Consider the following 20,178-nt stretch of genomic DNA (forward strand, 5'->3'; position numbering starts at 1 on the left):
GTGATCTTATGTAATTTAGGTGGCCCAGGGTGCGTCCCCTGACAGCAGGGACCAGAGTGGCTGAACCGTTTCCCTACCCTGAGGCCCTCTGTGGTCCCAGCGTGCTCTACCGTCCCTCTGGCCACTGTCCTTGCTTCTGCATGCCCTTCCACCCTTGTCGCTTTAGGACACTTGCTCCACAGACATATCAGACCCTGGGACACCAAATGCATCCCTATCTGCCTGCAATTGTCCTTTTTTCCTCCTTCACCTGAAAACTCCTATACATCCTTCAAGACCCCACAGAGCCTCACTGGAAGATCCAGGAACCAAATTCAGCTTGGGCTGTGAGGACTCTGTTATGGGCCCCTCTGCGGCCACCCCACCTGCTTTTCCCCTGGACCTTAGTGTTGCTGGTGGTAAAGTGGGTCCTATTAAACATTTGAGGATTCCAGTTAAGGTTCTAGATGGACTTCTAGTTCATTAGTTCTGAAACATTTTAGGACTGAGCTTACTACTGCCTGCCATGGGAGATACATTGAACCTACAATGCATTTGGTTTTCTAGAAGCTGTGTTTTTAAGAGCAGGCCTGTCTGTCATCTCCAGGGGATGCTCTGGGACTCACAGGAGACATTGAGGCATGAATGACAGTGGTCTCAGTGCAGATTTGGGAGATAAGACAGCAGCCTCCATCCTTTGGGAAGCATCAGAGGCAGCCTGGGCCTCATAAAAATAAGAATTCTGTTTTCTGTCTGTCTGATGGGCCATTAAAAGAAACAAAACAGTAAAATCTTAGTAGAGAGGAAAGTTGAGATAGTTGAAATTCACTGTAGGCTAAAGAGACTCAAAATATAGAGATTTCTGTACTTTGTCAGTCCATGGAGCACCTGGAGGACAAAGGCTGGTTTCTTAAAAAAAAAAAAAAAAAAAATATATATATATATATATGTATATACATTTAGTTATTTGTTTGGCGTGCCAGGTCTCAGTTGTGGCACACAGGATCTTTAGTTGTGGCATATGAACTCTTAGTTGTAGCTTGCTGGATCTAGTTCCCTGACCATGGATTGAACCCTGGGCTCCCTCCGTTGGGAGCTCAAAGTCTTAGCCACTGGACCACCAGGGAAGTTCCAAGGCTGGTTTCTCAAAGGATGCTGAGGTTGGATTCTGGTGGGAAAGGTATGGGTGACACCCAGGCAGCCAGATGGGGGTAAAGGTGGGAATGGGAAGAGAAATGACAATTAACATGAGTGAAAATCCACATTGTGCAAAGTGATGGGCTGGGTGTTCTGGACGATGGAGACTCAGAGGGAGTAAGTGACCCATTGGGGGTCCTGCAGCACCTCAAATCAACCCCAGGCTGCATACTTTCCCAACATCAACTAGCTTTTAAGTTGACAGACCCTGGATTTGGATCAGAGTTTGGGGGTTGACTGAGGCTTGACACCCAGAACATTGAGGTCATAAGCATGAGGACTCTGCATTTATCACCAGGAAGGGGCAAGACACAGATGGTGATGTCTGCTTTTTATCCATGAAAACGAGTAGCCACACGGCTCCCCAGGCCACCTTTCCCCTGGCAGGCTGGCCAGCAGCATAACCCTTCCTTCCTTTGCTCTTGTCCCCTAGTTCGAAGGGCAAGAGATCTCCCTGGACTCCAGAATGGGCATCTTCATCACCATGAACCCTGGCTACGCGGGCCGCACGGAGCTGCCTGAGTCAGTGAAGGCTCTCTTCCGGCCGGTGGTGGTGATCGTGCCGGACCTGCAGCAGATCTGCGAGATCATGCTGTTCTCCGAGGGCTTCCTCTGGGCCAAGGTGAGGCCCCCCCAGTTCCCCGTGGCCCCGGACCCCAACTGAGTCTGTGCTCAGACTGGGGCCTGGGCCATTTTCGTTCTGTGTGACTCTTCAAATAGTTTTGCTTGGTCTCTCTCCCTCCCATTTATTAAACAAAGAATGATAGATGCTTTGGGAACAATTAATTTTTTATATTCTTTTTATCTATTAGGCTGCACTGGGTTTTAGTTGTGGCATATGGGATTCCAGTTCCTTGGTTAGGAACTGAACCTGGGCCCCCTGCATTGGGAGTGTAGAGTCTTAGCCACTGGACCACTGGGGAGGTCCTCTCCCTCCCTTTTTAAAATGACAACTTTCATTTTGGAACCATTTGACTCACAGGAGGTGGGGGCTGGAGTCCAGAGAGTTCCAGGGGCCCCTCATCCAGCTTCCCGCAGTGATACCCTCAAATCTGGGAAAATTACGTGGACACAATGCTATTAACTCACGTATGGGCTTTATTTGGGTTTCACCAGGTTTCACCTTCTCCCTCTCTCTCTCGTGTGTGTGTCTAGTTCTGTGACATTTAATCCCATGTATAGAACAACTGGAGCCACAATCTGGACACAGAACTGTCTCATTATCACAGAAAAACTGCTTATGTCACCCCTTAATGGTGACACCCTGCCCCCAACTCTACCTCACAACTGCCAGTAATTCTCTATCACTACAATTACATCACTTCTAGAATGTTCTATGCATGAAATTATACAGCGTGTAACCCTTTGAGGTGGGCGTTTTTTTCACTAAGCCTCATGCCCTATGTGGCTTTAAAAATATATTGCTATATTTAAGATGGATAACCTACTGTACTGCACGGGGAACTCTGTTCAATGTGATGTGGCAGCCTGGGATGGGAGGGGATTTTGGGGGAGAATGGAGACATGCATATGTATATCTGAGTCCCTTTGCCTTCCACCTGAAACTATCACAACGCTGTTGGCTATACTGCAATATAAAAATTAAAAGTTCAAAACATAAAGTAAGCTATGAGCAAAAAACAACAAACAAACAACTTTTCTTAACAAAAGCAAAAATATATAGGGATAATGCCTTTATCATGTCTTAAAATGTATATAAAAAGATGGTACACATACATTTCCACAGAAGGTTCTGGAAAAGTTGCAAAATAGCAAATATTTTTAAACTAAAGGATTGTTAGGTTGCTTCTCGGCAGTTTTTTGTGAAGGCTTTTATTGGCAATCCTCTTGTCTAGGTTTTGAGCCAGAGAGGAGAGATCACTGGTTCTCGGTTTTTATGTGCAAACTCCCCATGCCATCCCTAGGGACAAGCAGGTTTTGAGTCGATGTAGACCAGGTGAATGACTCATCCTCAAAAATGGTTACAAGAAAACTTTAATAACACGTTTAGTTCAAAGGAAGCCAGTTTCTGAGTATAGTCGCCATGATTTAAAACACTGGATGAGTTCTGTTCTTCAAGGCGGTTAAGATTTTCCTTGGCACTCAAGGACTGTCATCCAACTTAATAAGGCTGGTGTACTTTTCAATTAGGTCCTAGGTTTGTCACTGTGAAAAATGAAGGTCCCATCCTGGTATTTGTTACAGGCAAGAGCATCTTGCTTGCATCTGTTTGTAGAGCAGCTTCACCTGAACATCTTTATGTCACTTTTCTTCGTGGCATAATGTTCCAGTATTTTCAGGGCATTTCCTTCATGTATTTTTTCAATATCTTTTATCACAAAAGACTCTGGCCAAAAAGATGACCGTCCTGTATAAGCTGGCCCGGGAGCAGCTCTCCAAGCAACATCATTATGATTTTGGACTCAGAGCCCTGAAATCGGTATTGGTGATGGCTGGTGAACTGAAGAGAGGTTCTGCTGAGCTTCGGGAGGTAGGGGCCACGTGCACTAAGTTCTCTGGGTTTTTATTTGGTTCACGGGTATTGAACGAATGCTGGGATGGAAGTGCCAGGGAGCACAGGTCAATCAAGAAAAAGCTTTCCTTTTTTTTATATAGTTTTATTTGTTGAAGTCTTTCTCTTTTTTAAACTTTCGTTTTGGCTGTGCTGGGCTTCATTGCTGTATGGGCCTTTTCTCTAGGTACAGCAAGTGGGGGCCACTCTCTAGTTGCGGTGTTGGGGTTCTCATTCCAGTGGCTTCTTTTCTCGTGGAGCATGCGCCCTAGGGCATGCAGGCTTCAGTAGTTGCGGCTCCCAGGCTCTAGAGCACAGGCCCAATAGTTGTGGCACCTGGGTCTAATTGCTCCATGTCAAGTGGGACCCTGGACCAGGAATTGAACCCCTGTCTCCTGCATTGGCAGGTGGATTCTTTACTGCTGAGCTACCAGGGAAGCCCAAGAAAAAGCTTCATGCTTAGCTGTCACTTCGTTTAGCTGTCTGGCCTTCCTTTGGTCTCTCCTCCATTATATCGTTCTCTTCTAATTTGACTTATTAGTTAAGTTCATTGTCTTCACAGCACCAGTGTTTGTAACACTTCAGTGATAATAATCGATCTACAATTGCAGGGTGGTGTGATGGAGGGGTGGGGAACAAAATTTTCAAGAAAGCGTGAACATGGGTGTTTTTCCTCTTTGCAATAAAAGCCAGAGGAACAGTCATGTTTCTTTCACATGGGGCTTCCTCCAAAACAGAGCTCAATGGAGGCTGCTCTGTGGGCAACAGACTCACGTGTCTCTCCAGAAACTCTACTTGCAGTGTTCTATGTTTTATATTTCATGGAAGATTTCATTGTCTATTTCATAAGACTATTTCTAGACGAGCCCTGGGGTCTTCTGGAAACGTCTCTGAAGACCTGTGTTTCATTCCGTGCAGGATGTGGTGTTGATGAGGGCCCTTCGAGACATGAACCTGCCCAAGTTCGTGTTTGAAGACGTGCCTCTCTTCCTTGGTTTGATCTCTGATCTGTTTCCTGGACTAGACTGCCCTCGGGTTCGCTACCCTGATTTCAATGATGCTGTGGAACAGGTGCTTCAGGAAAATGGCTACATCATCCTACCTGTCCAGGTAAAGTGGTGCTGAAGATGAGAGTTCACTGACTTTCTCTGGGTCCTTTCCATTTTTTTTTCCCATTTAAAAAAATTGTAAAATGCACATAAAATTTCCTGTCTTAACCATTCCCCACCCCTACCCCCATTTTTTATTGTGATAAAGTACATACAACATAAATTTACCATCTTATCTTACATCTTATCCATTTTTAGTGATGTTAGGTATATTTATGTCGTTGTAAAACAGATCTCCAGAACTTTTGCATTTTGAAAAAGAGAAACTCTGTTCCCATTGAATAATAACTCCTTATTTCCCCCTCCTCAGCCCCTGGTAACCTCCACTCTATTTGATTCCTCTGGGAATCTTATATGTGGGGAATCATACAGTATTTGTCCTTTTGTGTTTGGCTGATTTCACTCAGCATCATGTTCTCAAGGTTCATCCACGTTGTAGCATGTGTCAGAATTCCCTTCCTTTTTAAGGCCGAGCAATATGCCGTTGTATGTATATATCACCTTCCGACTGGCGTAATATGATCAGATAAGTATTTTGGGGGGAGGGGGAGTTCGATCATCTAAGGTTTTCTTCCTCCCCTACCTTTTTCCCCCAGAGTCATACTTACAAAAACATTAAATTAGATATTACAAATGGAATTTTGATCACCTGAAACCTGTGAGGTTATATATGTTGTCTGTAGGCCATAAACTAATGCCCAAGTGTTCTGCTGAGGGTGTCAACTCCCCAAACTGCAGGGTCGGAATGACTGCCTCTAGATGGGCCACCTTGGGCCATCAGGCTGCCCAGAAGTTTCAGGCAGGGGGAGTGGGTACCAACCACAGATGAGAGAGCAATTTTCCTGGCCTTGGTGGTTTCCTCTACAGGGAGTTGTTTAAAGAGATGTGTTTTTTGGTTGGAAATGTAAAATGGTGTAGCCACTTCAGCAAAGTCTGATGGTTCCTCAAAAAATGAAACTTAAGAGTTACCTTGCGTGCATGCATGCTGAGTCACTTCAGTCATGTCTGACTCTTTGCAGCCCCATGGACTGTAGTCCTCCAGGCTCCTCTGTCCATGGGATTCTCCAGGCAAGAGTACTGGAGTGGGTTGTCATGCCCTCCTCTGGGGGATCTTCCCAACCCAGGGATCGAACCCAGGTCTTCTTACATCTCCTACATTGGCAGGAAAGTTCTTTACCACTGGTGCCACCTGAGAAGCCCAGAGTTACCATATGATACAGCAATTTTATTCCTAGGTTAAACCCAAGAGAAATGAGAGCGTATTTATCCACATGAAAACTTGTCCACAAATATTCATAACAGTGTTATTCATAATAGCCAAGAAGTGGAAATCATACAACAGATGCAGGGATAAACATAATGTCGTCCATCCATATAATGGAATATTATTTGGCCATAAAAAATAAGGCACTGACACAGGCTACCCTGATGTTAGTGTATAGCACGATACTAAGTGAAAGAAGCCAGGCACCCAAGACTACATGCTGCATGATTCCATTTCTATATTCCATTTATATGTTGAGAATGGGCAAATCCATACAGACAGAAAGTGGGCGCTTGGAGCTGGGGGCAATGGGCTTGGTAGACACGACTAATGAGCATGCGGGTTTTATTGGGAGAGTGATGAAAATGTTCTAAAATTGAATGTCATGATGGTTTCACAAAGTTTCAAATATATTAAAGCCACTAGATTGCTGAAACACTTTAAATGGGTGAATTGTACAGTATGCAAATTCTAGCTCAATAAACCTGTTTTTAACAAGAAGGTATGTTTTAACTCAGCTGCCAATGTTTGTCTCCCAGGTGGATAAGGTGGTTCAGATGTACGAGACCATGTTGACTCGCCACACGACGATGGTGGTGGGGCCCACGGGAGGGGGCAAGTCCGTGGTCATTAACGCTCTGTGTCAGGCCCAGACCAAGTGAGTAAGAGTGTCCGTGGGGAGGGCTTGGTTGCCAGGGTGGTTTCATGGTGAGATCAGTGGCGTATTACTTCATCCCACTTTGTACTCTGATTTTCTGGGAGATTACATTGGTCCCAAATAGCCCTCTTTAAGCCCAGAGCATCCTTTTTGGGGAGGGGCATGCCTCAGGGCTTGTGGGATCTTAGTTCCCTGCCTAGAGATGGGACCCTTGCCCCCTGCAGTGGGAACATGGAGTCCTAACCACTGGGCTACCAGTGAAGTCCCCAAACCAGAGCATCTTAACTTGTTTCATTGCTGATTTAGTTGATATATTTTAGAAGGCAAAACAGTGAGCCTTTTGTCCATCAGGCTGTAAATAGGTTTATTTATGAAATGATTATTTCACCAGCTATCTTATAAGGATGTTTTGAAAATTAGCTTAGGTTGTATTTTCTTGACGTTCAGATTCCTTTAAAGTCAGCCAGGACCCACACCATTATGCGACACTGTTATGGTATCAGAGTGGCCGTAAAGAAAGTCACCTCCCTAAATGCCTTGTCATTGCCAGCCTTGCAAGAGCTGTATCTCTTGAAGGAAAAAGTGACCTCACACTCCAAGTATAGAATGTTACAAAGACCTGTGGTGAATCAATCAATACTCTTAAACTGAAAATGAGTTTCTGATTCTCACTTTTCTCCTAAGCAGTCACTTCCCAGGTAGTGCTAGTGGTACAGAACCCATCTATCAGTGCAGGAGACATAAGAGACTCGGGTTTGTTCCCTGGGTCAGGAAGATCCCCTGGAGAAGGATGTAGCAACTTACTCGAGTACTCTTGCCTGGAGAATCCCATGGACAGAGGAGCCTGGTGGGCTATAGTCCATAGGGTCGCAAAGAGTTGGACACAACTGAAGCGATTTAGCACACGTGCAATCACTACATTGCAGAAAGATTTCAATACATGCTGATATTCCAGCAAGAATCCAAATCAAGCCTTATAATTGTTGTGACTTTACCAGTTCTAGATAGTCTATAACATCTTTTATAGTTTATAAAAGTTTGTAAAATGAGTGTGTCATTTCTTCATATTCCTTCTTCTATTTTTCATGAGAAAACCATTGGACCGTGGCTTACTGATTGTAAGGATTTTATTCCATAGCCATCCTGTATTTATTCTTTAATTAATTCATTGTTAGATCATTTATGAAACTATTATGTATAGATGTATCAGTATGCCACTATTATTTTTCTTTACTTTGTTAATTATGAACTATGGTTCATGTGAACTTTAGTTTTCTGTGGATGAATTAATCCCCCAGCACCATGGGCGTTTACAGGCATTGTAGTGGGAAATACCCCTACATACCCCTACATATAAGTCTAAGTGATTTATAAAAAAAAGCAACTCAGGGTCTTCTCTGGTGTTTCAAAGGCTGAGACTCCAAGCTGCCAATGCAGGGGACCCAGGTTCGATCCCTGGCTAGGGAACTAGATCCTCCATGCCTCAACTAAAAGAACCCGTGTGCTGCAACTAAGACCTGGTGCAGCCGAATAAATAAAGAAATATCTAAAAAATAACAACGCAGAGTGGATGTCTTTCTATTAACACAAGGGATTGAACATCATGAGTTCAAAGGTTTTATGTTACCCTGATGACTGTTGCCTCTTATACAGTAGTTGTGAAATATTTACATAAATATGCCATATGCATGAATATGTAAATACACAGAGATGAAATACATATGAAGGTTAGCATCTGTTGCCCCCCAAATCAGAGCCGTGTTATCAGTTCAGACCTCGCTTGTGTTGGGGCCACATGTCTGGTGAAAGGTGGTTCCCTTGCCTTTGTTAGTTGCTCAGTCATGTCTGACTCTTTTTGATCCCATGGACTGTGGTCCACCAGGCTTCCCTGTCCATGGAACTCTCCAGGCAAGAATACTGGAGTGGGTTGCCATTCCCTTCTCCAGGGGATCTTCCTCATCCAGGGATTGAACTCAGGTCTCCTGCATTCACAGGCAGATTCTTTACCATCTGAGCCACCAGGAAAGCCCCCCACCCTTGACTTTAGTAAAAACCATTCACAGAGACTGGGAAGCCCAGAGCAGAGTTTGGATGGTTTGCATGTTAAATTTTGGATCGGATCCAAAATCTAACCCCCTACATGAGTGGCCTGGATTGTTCTAATGTGTTGAGTCTGCCTGAGTCCTGGCTGAGGCTTTTCATTCTGTATAGGCTTGGGCTGGTGACAAAGCTGTATATCCTGAACCCCAAGGCTATGAGTGTCATAGAGCTGTATGGCATCCTGGATCCCACCACCCGAGACTGGACAGATGGGGTGCTGTCCAACATCTTCCGGGAGGTCAACAAGCCCACGGATAAGAAGGAGCGAAAGTGAGTATCTGTGTAAGGAGGGAAGAGCCTGGGTGGATTTGTAATGAATTAGCCAAAACTTACAAGTAAACAACTGATGTGTAGTACCGTAGTTTCATGCTTGGAGGCAGGTAGACTCAGGAGGCTCTGCTCGTGAAGCTCTAGGTACCACTTCAGCACTGTTTCTGTCTTATGTAATTTTTTCTCCTTGACTGTGTTGGTCCCCAGCTTACCATGGAGGAAGCTGAGGTACAGGGAAGAGGAGGGAAGAGCATGCCTCAAGGCCAGGGATGTGAGCTTGGGACATGATGGTTATGTTATTAGATCAAATCTCTGGACCAAGTAGGCTGCTGTGTCTCACGTTCTGGTTAGAAAACCCTGGGAAAAAGTGTTCAACATGAATGGGGAGGTTACACCAAGTTGCATAATGGGAAGCCTTCCAGGTGCCATGGCTCACTTTTTTCCGATTGCCACAGGTATATTTTATTCGATGGTGATGTGGATGCCCTGTGGGTGGAGAACATGAATTCTGTGATGGATGACAACAAGCTGTTGACGCTGGCCAATGGCGAGCGCATTCGGCTTCAAGCGCACTGTGCCCTGCTCTTCGAGGCAAGTAGTGATGAAGAATAATTTCAAATAGAAGTCTTTATTTGAATTACAATTTGAAGTGCTTATTTTTAAAAATTTATTGAAGTATAGTTGATTTGCAATGTTGTATTTATTTCTGCTGTATAGCAGAGTGATTCAATTATACATTTTTATGCATTCTTTTTCATATTCTCTTGCATTATGTTTTGAATATAGTTCCCCACACTATACAGTAGGACCTTGGTGTTTATCCATTGTGTATATAATAGTTTGCATCTGCTGACCCCAGCTCTCAGTCCTCCCCTCTCCCTACGCCCTCCTCCTTGGCACTCACAAATCTATTCTGTCTGTTTCTGTTTTGGAAATAAGTTCACTTGTGTCATATTTTAGATTCCACATATAACTGATATCATATGGTATTTGTCTTTCTCTTTCTGACCTGTTTCATTTAGTATGATAATCTTTAGGGCCATCCATGTTGCTGCAGATGGCATTATTTCATTCTTTTTATGGCTGAGTCATATTCCATTGTATGTATGTACCACAACTTCTTTATCCATTCATGTGTTGATGGAAATTGGCATTGTTTCCATGTCTTGGCCATTGTAAATAGTGTTGCAGTGAACACTGGGGTGCATATATCTTTTTGAATTGTAGTTTTGTCCAGATATATTCCTAGGAGTGGGACTGCTATAGATAACACTGAGTTTGTTCATTTCTTCAGGTTGGGGATTTACAGTATGCCTCCCCTGCGACTGTGTCTCGATGTGGAATGGTTTATGTGGATCCTAAAAACTTGAAATATCAACCATACTGGAAAAAATGGGTTAATCAAATACAAAACAAGGTGAAAATTATTTCCAAAATGAACTAACAATCATTTGTATTGGTGGCTAATTGGATAAACATAACTCAGAGGGATGTTTGTCACTGAAGGCCATGACCTTGACCTTGATCTTGAGCACTAAATGTTATCAGTAAGTTGGGTGACAGCATGGAAGACACCCCTATTAGATTTCCAGAAAACTCATAGCAGGTGGGATAGGTAGTGATTTTGATAGTGTAGACCAGGGGGTGACAAATTTTTTCTGTGAAAAAAATTCACAGAATTTTTTGGGCCATAGGCTTTGGGGGCCATATGGTTTCTTTTGCAACTACTCAACCCCACCATTATGGTATGAAAGCCACCATAGTACATGAATGAGCATTGCTATGTACCAATAAAACTTTATTTACAAAACAAGTGGCAGGCCAGATTTGGCTTATGGATCATAGTTGGCAACCCCTCATCCAGCCAAGTCCAGTGGTTGAGAGACTTGTCTCTAGGAGGTCTCCAGCTCCTCCTGTCTTGCTCAGTTGGAGGAACACAGTGTTTGAAGGACCTAGTTTGTCAAAGAATTGAGGCTCAATGGTTTCAGTTGATCTCAAACACTGTGATATGTCATAAAGGTGCTCAGAAATGTGTACTGTCTTTTTTTTTTTTGCTCCCGTGGGTCTTCATTGCTGCTCATGGGCTTTCTCTAGTTGCAGTGCAAGGGCTTCTCGTTGTGGCAGCTTCTCTTGTGTGGAGCGTGGGCTCTAGGGTACATGGTTTTCACAGTTGCAACTCATGGGCTCTAGAGACACTCAGTAGTTGTAGTGCACAGGCCTAGTTGCCCTGAGGCATGTGGGATCTTAGTTCCCCAACCAGGGATTGAACCTGCATCCCCTGCACTGGCAGGCAGATTCTTAACCACTGGACCACCAGGGAAGTGCCATGTTTTGCCTCAATGGTAGACTTCATTGAAAGACTCGGAGGTAAACGTGACAGTCATGTGAAGGCTGTGGCTTGACCACACCCAGGACGTCGTGACCATGCAGGAGGCAGCTCTAGAAGGACCACTAGGCTGATGGAAAATTGGAAACTAGGACACAATTACCCCAGAGAAGAGAGGAGCAAGGGGAACATGTTAGGACCATTTGAGGCACACTGTCATATGGGAGGGGCTTCCTAGGTGGCGCTAGTGGTAAAGAACCCACCTGCCAAGGCTGGAGACGCAAAAGATCCCTGGGTCAGGAAGATCCCCTGGAGGAGGCCATGGCGACCCACTCCAGTATTCTTGCCTGGAGCATCCCATGGACAAAGGAGCCTAGTGGGGCTACAGTCCATTAGGTCGCAAAGAGTCAGACACGACTGCAGAGACAGCATTTAGGCATGTCAGGTGGGTGATGACGCCATGCAAGCTCTATGCTCATCAGGGCCTCTATAGGGAGAGGGACCTTTCATTGCTTTATACTCTTTGTTCAATGGCTGTGGCCATGTCACTTAAATTCTCAGATAATCAGCTCTTTGCCCATCAGGTGGGACCATTTATAGCACCTCCCTCCCAGGTGGTGGGATAGATTCTATGGCAGTAAAATTAAAGGTTTTGTGATGAAACAGAAGCATATTATAAAGGACAAATTTTTCTACAAATATATAGGTGAGTTATCAGAGTTTACTCACCAGCTCAATTTCTCATTCATGAGAAACTGTTTCTCATCCCCTCTTTTTTCAAGCACAGCTTCCCATGAACTTCTGTTTGAATAAAGGAACCCTTGGGAGTTCCCCCAGCAGTCCAGTGGTTAGGACCCAGCACTTTCCCTGCTGAGGGCCCAGGGTGGATCCTTGGTCAGTGAACTAAGATCCTGCAAGCAGCATGGCACAGTCAAAATAATAATAATAATAATCCGTGATAGAAGAAGCAGACTGAAAATTAAAATAAATAGAGGAACCCTTGAGAATGCTTTGAAATTCTGCTCTTTTATAGATGGAGCAAGGTTATTTAGAGAGCCTGTTTGAGAAATATGTACCGTACCTCATTGATGTGATAGTGGAAGGAATAGTGGATGGAAGACAAGGGGAGAAGCTGAAGACGATAGTTCCCCAGACAGACCTAAATATGGTAAGAAACTGTCTCTGTTAGCAAAAAGAAATTCTTCCCTAAAGAGCTTTCAAAAGGGAAGCAAAGACTTCAGATGGGTAAGATCTAACCTTGCTGGTTACTGACAAGGGAGACTCAATACTTCCTTTCATGACCACGAGCAAGACAAGATACTGGGCTCCATCTGCCCAAACCAATATGGTGGGCCATATAATTCCCATCGTTCTGAGATCTGGGGTCCCAGGATTTGTGACCAGAACTGACTCTCATGGGGTTGTGTGGAATATATGGGCTGACCCAGGTATTTTCCTGTAACCAGGTAACCCAATTAGCCAAGATGCTGGATTCGTTACTAGAGGGAGAAATCGAGGAGCCCGATCTTCTGGAGTGCTACTTCTTAGAGGCACTGTACTGTTCTCTGGGCTCTTGCCTCCTTGAGGATGGAAGGGCTAAATTTGATGAATGTATTAAGCGCATTGCTTCTTTGCCTACTGCTGATACAGAAGGGATATGGGCCAATCCTGGGGAACTGCCAGGTAGGAACCAAACGTAACCTGGTTTTTTGCTCAGAATGCTTCTGGTTAGGTTTTTAGAGGACGTGACCTTGCTTTTCCATGTCTATGCCTGTATGGGTTTCCTAGATTGTTTGCTTCTGTAGAAGAATGTGTAGAGCACCTAGTGGCACCCTCAGGAGAAATTCAAATGCATAAACTTCAATAGCAGAAGTCTGGATCTTAGTTGCAGCATGTGCGATCTTGAGCTGAAATCTTGAAACTCTTAGTTGGGGCATGTGGGATCTAGTTCCCTGACCAGGGATTGAACCTGGGCCCCTTGCATTGGCAGTGCAGAGCCTTAGCCACTGGACCAGTAGGGAAGTCCTAAAGCCCAGTTCCTTTGGGTGGCCTTTCTTGATGAATCTAACCTTTCTGCATCTAGCTTAGGTGTTTGCTTCATTCACTCTGTTTAAGCTCTGTAAAATTTTCACATTGTGCTTGTCTTAATTTCTTCTCCTTTTAGATTCTCTGGTTTTTTTTTCTCTAAAATTCCATAGCTAATTCATCTGCTATATTCCTGAGACTTCGCACAGCAGATAATCATATGTGGATCCACAGATCGTTTGTAGGAAATCATTATATTAAGGTTTAAGTGTTTGCATGAAAAAATATGCATCCTCAAAGAACCATATATGGTGAAAAGGTTGCATTCTCCAAGAACTATAGATAACAATAGGATCCTTCGTCTGTCTCTTAATGACACTTGAATATGACTTGGCAGGGAGACCCAAGTTTTATTCTGTAATCATTACCTGGGCTGTTGTTTTTAAAACTCAAAGTAAAATGATCATAGGTCTTTCTACTAGAAAGTCATTGAGCAAATAAAAGATGTTTTAAAAGTCTGTGATCCTTGCTGGGTATACACACCGAGGCAACCAGAATTGAAAGAGACACATGTACCCCAGTGTTCATCGCAGCACTGTTTACAATAGCTAGGACATGGAAGCAACCTAGATGTCCATCAGCAGATGAATGGATAAGAAAGTTGCGGTACATATACATAGTGGAATATTCAGTTCAGTTCAGTTCAGTCGCTCAGTCATGTCCAACTCTGCCACCCCATGAATTGCAGCATGCCAGGCCTCCCTGTCCATCACCAATTCCCGGAGTTCACTCAAACTCACGTCCATCAAGTCGGTGATGCCATCCAGCCATCTCATCCTCTGTTGTCCCCTTTTCCTCCTGCCCCCCATCCCTCCCAGCATCAGAGTCTTTTCCAGTGAGTCAACTCTTCTCATGAGGTGGCCAAAGTACTGGAGTTTCAGCTTTAGCATCATTCCTTCCAAAGAACACCCAGGACTGATCTCCTTTAGAATGGACTGGTTGGATCTCCTTGCAGTCCAAGGGACTCTAAAAGTCTTCTCCAACACCACAGTTCAAAAGCATCAATTCTTTGGCGCTCAGCTTTCTTCACAGTCCCACTCTCACATCCATACATGACCACTGGAAAAACCATAGCCTGGACTCGGTGGACCTTTGTTGGCAAAGTAATGTCTCTGCTTTTGAATATGCTATCTAGGTTGGTCATAACTTTTCTTCCAAGGAGTAAGCATCTTTTAATTTCATGGCTGCAATCACCATCTGCAGTGATTTTGGAGCCCCCAGAAATAAAGTCTGACACTGTTTCCACTGTTTCCCCATCTATTTGCCATGAAGTGATGGGACGGACAGATGCCATGATCTTCGTTTTCTGAATGTTGAGCTTTAAGCCAACTTTTTCACGCTTCTCTTTCACTTTCATCAAGAGGCTTTTGAGTTCTTGTTCACTTTCTGCCATAAGGGTGGTGTCATCTGCATATCTGAGGTTATTGATATTTCTCCCAGCAATCATGATTCCAGCTTGTGCTTCTTCCAGCCCAGAGTTTCTCATGATGTATTCTGCATATAAGTTAAATAAGCAGGGTGACAATATACAGCCTTGACGTACTCCTTTTCCTATTTGGAACCGGTCTGTTGTTCCATGTCCAGTTCTAACTGTTGCTTCCTGACCTGCTTATAGGTTTCTCAAGAGGCAGGTCAGGTGGTCTGGTATTTCCATCTCTTTTAGAATTTCCCACAGTTTATTGTGATCCACACAGTCAAAGGCTTTGGCATAGTCAATAAAGCAGAAATAGATGTTTTTCTGGAACTCTCTTGCTTTTTCCATGATCCAGTGGATGTTGGCAATTTGATCTCTGGTTCTTCTGCCTTTTCTAAAACCAGCTTGAACATCAAGAAGTTCACGGTTCATGTATTGCTGAAGCCTGGCTTGGAGAATTTTGAGCATTACTTTACTAGCTTGTGAGATGAATGCAATTGTGCGGTAGTTTGAGCATTCTTTGGCATTGCCTTTCTTTGGGATTGGAATGAAAACTGACCTTTTCCAGTCCTGTGGCCACTGCTGAGTTTCCCAAATCTGCTGGCATATTGAGTGCAGCACTTTCACAGCATCATCTTTCAGGATTTGAAAGAGCTCAACTGGAATTCCACCTCCACTAGCTTTGTTCATAGTTATGCTTTCTAAGGCCCACTTGACTTCACATTCCAGGATGTCTGGCTCTAGGTGAGTGATCACACCATCATGATTATCTTGGTCATGAAGATCATTTTTGTACAGTTTTCTGTGTATCCTTGCCACTTCTTCTTAATATCTTTTGCTTCTGTTAGGGCCATACCATTTCTGTCCTTTATCGAGCCCATCTTTGCATGAAATGTTCCCTTGGTATCTCTAATTTACTTAGCTATTAGAAAGAATGCATTTGAATCAGTTCTAATGAGGTGGATGAAACTGGAGCCTATTATACACAGTGAAGTAAGGCAGAAAGAAAAACACCAGTACAGTATATTAATGCATACATGTGGAATTTAGAAATATAGTAATGACGACCCTATACACGAGACAGCAAAAGAGACCCAGATATAAAGAACAGACTTTTGAGACTCTGTGGGAGAAGGCAAGGGTGGGATGATTTGAGAAAATAGCATTGAAACATGTATATTACCATATGTGAAATAGATGACCAGTCCAAGTTCAGTGCATGAAACAGGGCACTCAATGCCAGTACACTGGGACAACCCAGAGGGATGGGATGGGGAGGGAGGTGGGAGGGGGGCTCAGGATGGGGAACACATGTACACCTGTGGATGATTCATGTCAGTGTATGGCAAAAACCACCACAATATTGTAAAGTAATTAGCCTCCAATTAAAATAAATTAATTAATTTTAAAAGTCTGTGGTTTTGGGACTTCCCTGGTGGCCCAGTGCCTAGGATACCATGCTCCCAATGCAGGGGACCTGGGTTCAGTCCCTGGTCAGGGAACTAGATCCCACGTACCGCAACTCAGAGTTCAATGCAGCAACTGAAGATTCCGCATGCTGTTACTAAGACCTGGAGAAGCCAAGTAAATACATAAATCTATATATTTTAAAAGTCTGGGGTCTTTGGGGGGCTAGTTTTCTTGTACTTTTTCAGAACCCCGAGTCCCCTCTCTGGGGGGACCTTCCTAGTTATGCCACTGTGCTGGCTGCATGCTCCTGCAACCCTCACCCTTCACAGAGACGATGCTGATCCCGGTCTGGTCTTTCTACCTTAGTTTGCCCTCAGCTTGAGAACTTGAATGGCCCTGTAGACAACCCACTTCCACATGCCTTCTGCATTCAGCTCCAGCATCTGGGTCCCTTGACCTCATCCTAGCCCATAGTGCTCAATACTGCTCTGTCTGCGTCATAGTTACAGCTTCCACTCCCCACCCATCGTCAGCCTCTGTGACTCCTGCCTCAGCTGGCCTCATGGGGACTATCCGCTGCCCCTCCCTGTCTTCCTACCACCTTCTGAACCTTCTAAATCCTTTTCTGCTTCCCTGTTGCTTCAGTCTCTCTTGCCTGAGTTTCCTGGCCCTCTTGCCTAATTTTGCCCTTCTGTCGAATCTGTCTGAGATAACCCAAGTCCGCCTTCTCTGCCTCCCCAGAGTTTGAATGGTACTGAGAAAATCACTATGATGACTGAAAGTGAAAGTGTTAGTTGCTCAGTTGTGTCTGACTCTTTGTGACCTTACAGACTGTAGCCAGGCTCCTCTGTCCATGGGATTCTCCAGGCAAGAATACTCGAGTGGGTTGCCATCCCCTTCTCCAAGGGTTCTTCCCAACCCAGGGACCAAACTCCTGGCACCTCCATAAATTCAGTCTTGAACTTGAACTCCCTCTCCTATCCCCACAGGGGTAATTCATTTCCCTTTTCTCCAAATCTCCACCGGGCCCCTATCTCTGCAGATGACCTTCCTCCTTCCTTGAACAGGAAAAACCCACACTGTCAGATAGGAATTTTTCCAGCCCCCATCTTCTCCTGCCTCCTTTCTCAGGGGCAAGGAGACCCTCCTCTTGGCCAAGCTGAACCTGCCCTGAGCTTTGAGATCTGCCACCTCCCACCTCCTCAGGCTCCTGGCTTCACTGGTTTTCTCCTCTGTCTTTTATATTTTCCATCTGTCCATCTCTACCAACCCCATCCCACTGGCTCTTTGACATGTTCTAAAGCCTTCCTAATCCTAGCCCCTTCTAGAGATATCTCTCTGCCTCTTCCTTTCTTTTTTTTCAATTGTTTGGCTGCACTGGGTCTCAATTGTAGCACGCAGGATCTTTAGTTACAGTGTGTAGGATCTAGTTCCAAAACCAGGGATCGAACCCAGACCCCCTGCATTGGGAGCTCAGATTCTTAGCCACTGGACCACCAGGGAAGTCCCTGCCTCTTCCCTTTTAAAGCCACGTGTCCTGAAAGATTGTCCTCGAGCTACTTTCTCCTTCATCCCACCACTTCTCAACTGTCTGCCTCCCACCTCCCTTCTGCACATCTCCACCCAAACTGCTCCCAGTCAGCGCCTGCACTGCCTTCTTGTTGCCGGATCTGATAGCCTTTTCTGATCTTTGCCTCCCTGACCTTGCCCCAGTATCAGGCATGGTGCTACTGTCTGCCTTCTTAAACATTCTTCTTCCATCCTGCTTCACTCTGGCCATGCCTGCGAAGTTTCCTTTGTTGAGTCCCCTGCCTTGGCCCCTCCCTCATATCAGGATTTGGTCCTAGACCTTCTTTTCACTCTGTGTCCTCACTGAGCCCTTTCCACCCTGCTCACAGCTCTGACTTCCAGGCCCTTTCCTCTCTGAGCCTTATTCTGGGTTCCCTAGTTTGGTTATATTTAAATATATCTTTCTTTTCTTTCTTTCTGCTTTTTTTCCATCCATCCATATTTATCTCTCTCTATTTACCTATCCCATTGACAGAGGAGTCTGGCAGGTCCATCGGGTCACAAAAAGTTGGAATGACTAACAGTTTGGGCTTCTCTGGTGGCTCAGACTGTAAAGAATCCGTCTGCAATGCAAGAGATGTGGGTTTGATCCCTGGGTCAGGAAGGTCCCCTGGAAAATGGTATGGCTACTGACTCCAGTATTTTTGCCCGGAGAATTCCACGGACAGAGGAGCCTGGTGGGCTACAGTCCATAGGGTTGCAAAGAATCAGACATGACTGAGTGACTAACGCTTTTACTTTTCACCTATCCATCCATCCGTCCATCCATTTGTATCTGTGTATCTATGTCTATTTATATTTATTTATCCATCCATCTTTATCTGTCTCCATCTATCTGTCTGTAGCTATCAGTTTATCCAGTGCTATCCAGGGAACAAATAGCATTAGTTCATTTCAAGCATGAGCTGATTCTGTATTTCCATGTCCACAATCAAAACAAAACTGACCACTTTTTATTACAGGTCAGCTTCCAACCTTGTATGACTTTCACTTTGATTCCACACAGAAGAAATGGATACCATGGAATCAATTAGTTCCAGAGTATGTTCATTCCCACAAGAGGAGATTTGTTGACATCCTGGGTACGTGAGAACCGAAGCCTCAGTTTAAGCATATGTGGTTCTCATTCTGTGTGGAAGGGTAGAAGATCCCGCAGTCCCAGTGGAACTCTTAAGTCCCACCCAGAGTGCTGGCTGGGAGAAACTGAACGTGAGCCATGGGTTTTGCCAAGAGGGTGGCACTTTGGATTCCTTTTATGTGCCTCTGGACATCTGAAGATGTCTACACCCCTCAGCTCGTTTGCCTGGCAGGTGGATCCTCCCTGCCAGGGAGGGTGGCAGGGCTTGAGGTGGGTAGGATGCTCCTCTGCTCCTGCTCACCTTGCACAGACTCCCTTCTTCCCTGTAGAGCTATCTGGGCATGGGGAGGGATGCAGGAAGGAGGGAAAGAGGAATGACTAAGGCAGCATTTTGTAAGAGATGCTGCTTTGAGAGGTAGTGTACTATGGATATTGTGTATTGAGCTGTATTTAACACGCTATTTGGATACCATGGAGGCTCAAGATATTCTGTGAAACGAATATCTGGTTTTGGTTGGTATAGAGTTCTTATAGAGTGAAGCATACATGTTTTCTCAGGAACCAGTAAGGGTTTAAAACTGCCAGTGTAGGAGTAAGCCAGATTTGACTTGAAGGTTTGATACTCTCTTCAGAGGAAGCTGAAAAAAGTGAAAGTTTGTCGCTAAGTCGTGTCTGACTCTTTGAGACCCCATGGACTGTAGCCCCCCATGCTCCTCTGTCCATGGACTTCCCAGGCCCGAATACTCGAGTGGGCTGCCATTGCCTCCTCCAGGGGATCTTCCTGACCCAGGGATCGAAGCTGCGTCTCCTGCTTGGCAGGCGGACTCATTACAACTGAACCACCTGGGAAGCCCTCAGAGGAAGTTGATGGTCAGGAAACAAGTCTTGATAAGTGACTTACGCAGCAGAGAACCTGGGAATTTTCAATATCCTGAGTATAAGTCAGAAATGGATATTGAAACCGTTTGGGTTTTCTACACTTGTATGTGATGATGACACAGCTGTAAAAATGTATCAAACTCCTCAAAATATACACTTAATATTGGAATGCATTTCATGGTCTGTGAATTATACCTCCTTAAAGCTATTAGAAATAAACAGTAGGGGTAGTGAGCGCCTCCATTTGTATGTTCTCAGGTCACCGCTTGGGTTTTTGCTGATGCTTCTTATGGGATTTATGGGATCCTGGGAAACTCCAGGCTGTGCA

General features: G+C 44.7%; 1 protein-coding gene across 1 annotated transcript in view; it reads left to right on the plus strand.

Annotated features, from left to right (window-relative positions):
• Positions 1-20,178, plus strand: part of DNAH10 (dynein axonemal heavy chain 10) — a 158,917-nt gene that overhangs the window by 71,933 nt on the left and 66,806 nt on the right. The window contains exons 34-43 of the mRNA XM_005691347.2: positions 1,610-1,798; positions 3,521-3,667; positions 4,607-4,798; positions 6,601-6,719; positions 8,931-9,089; positions 9,545-9,680; positions 10,384-10,506; positions 12,449-12,583; positions 12,882-13,098; positions 18,856-18,975. Of these exons, the coding sequence (XP_005691404.2) occupies positions 1,610-1,798; positions 3,521-3,667; positions 4,607-4,798; positions 6,601-6,719; positions 8,931-9,089; positions 9,545-9,680; positions 10,384-10,506; positions 12,449-12,583; positions 12,882-13,098; positions 18,856-18,975 (1,537 nt within the window). The remainder of the gene's footprint in view (positions 1-1,609; positions 1,799-3,520; positions 3,668-4,606; positions 4,799-6,600; positions 6,720-8,930; positions 9,090-9,544; positions 9,681-10,383; positions 10,507-12,448; positions 12,584-12,881; positions 13,099-18,855; positions 18,976-20,178) is intronic.

The sequence above is a fragment of the Capra hircus genome, chromosome 17 (genome assembly GCF_001704415.2).
Source record: "Capra hircus breed San Clemente chromosome 17, ASM170441v1, whole genome shotgun sequence".
NCBI lineage: Eukaryota > Metazoa > Chordata > Mammalia > Artiodactyla > Bovidae > Capra > Capra hircus.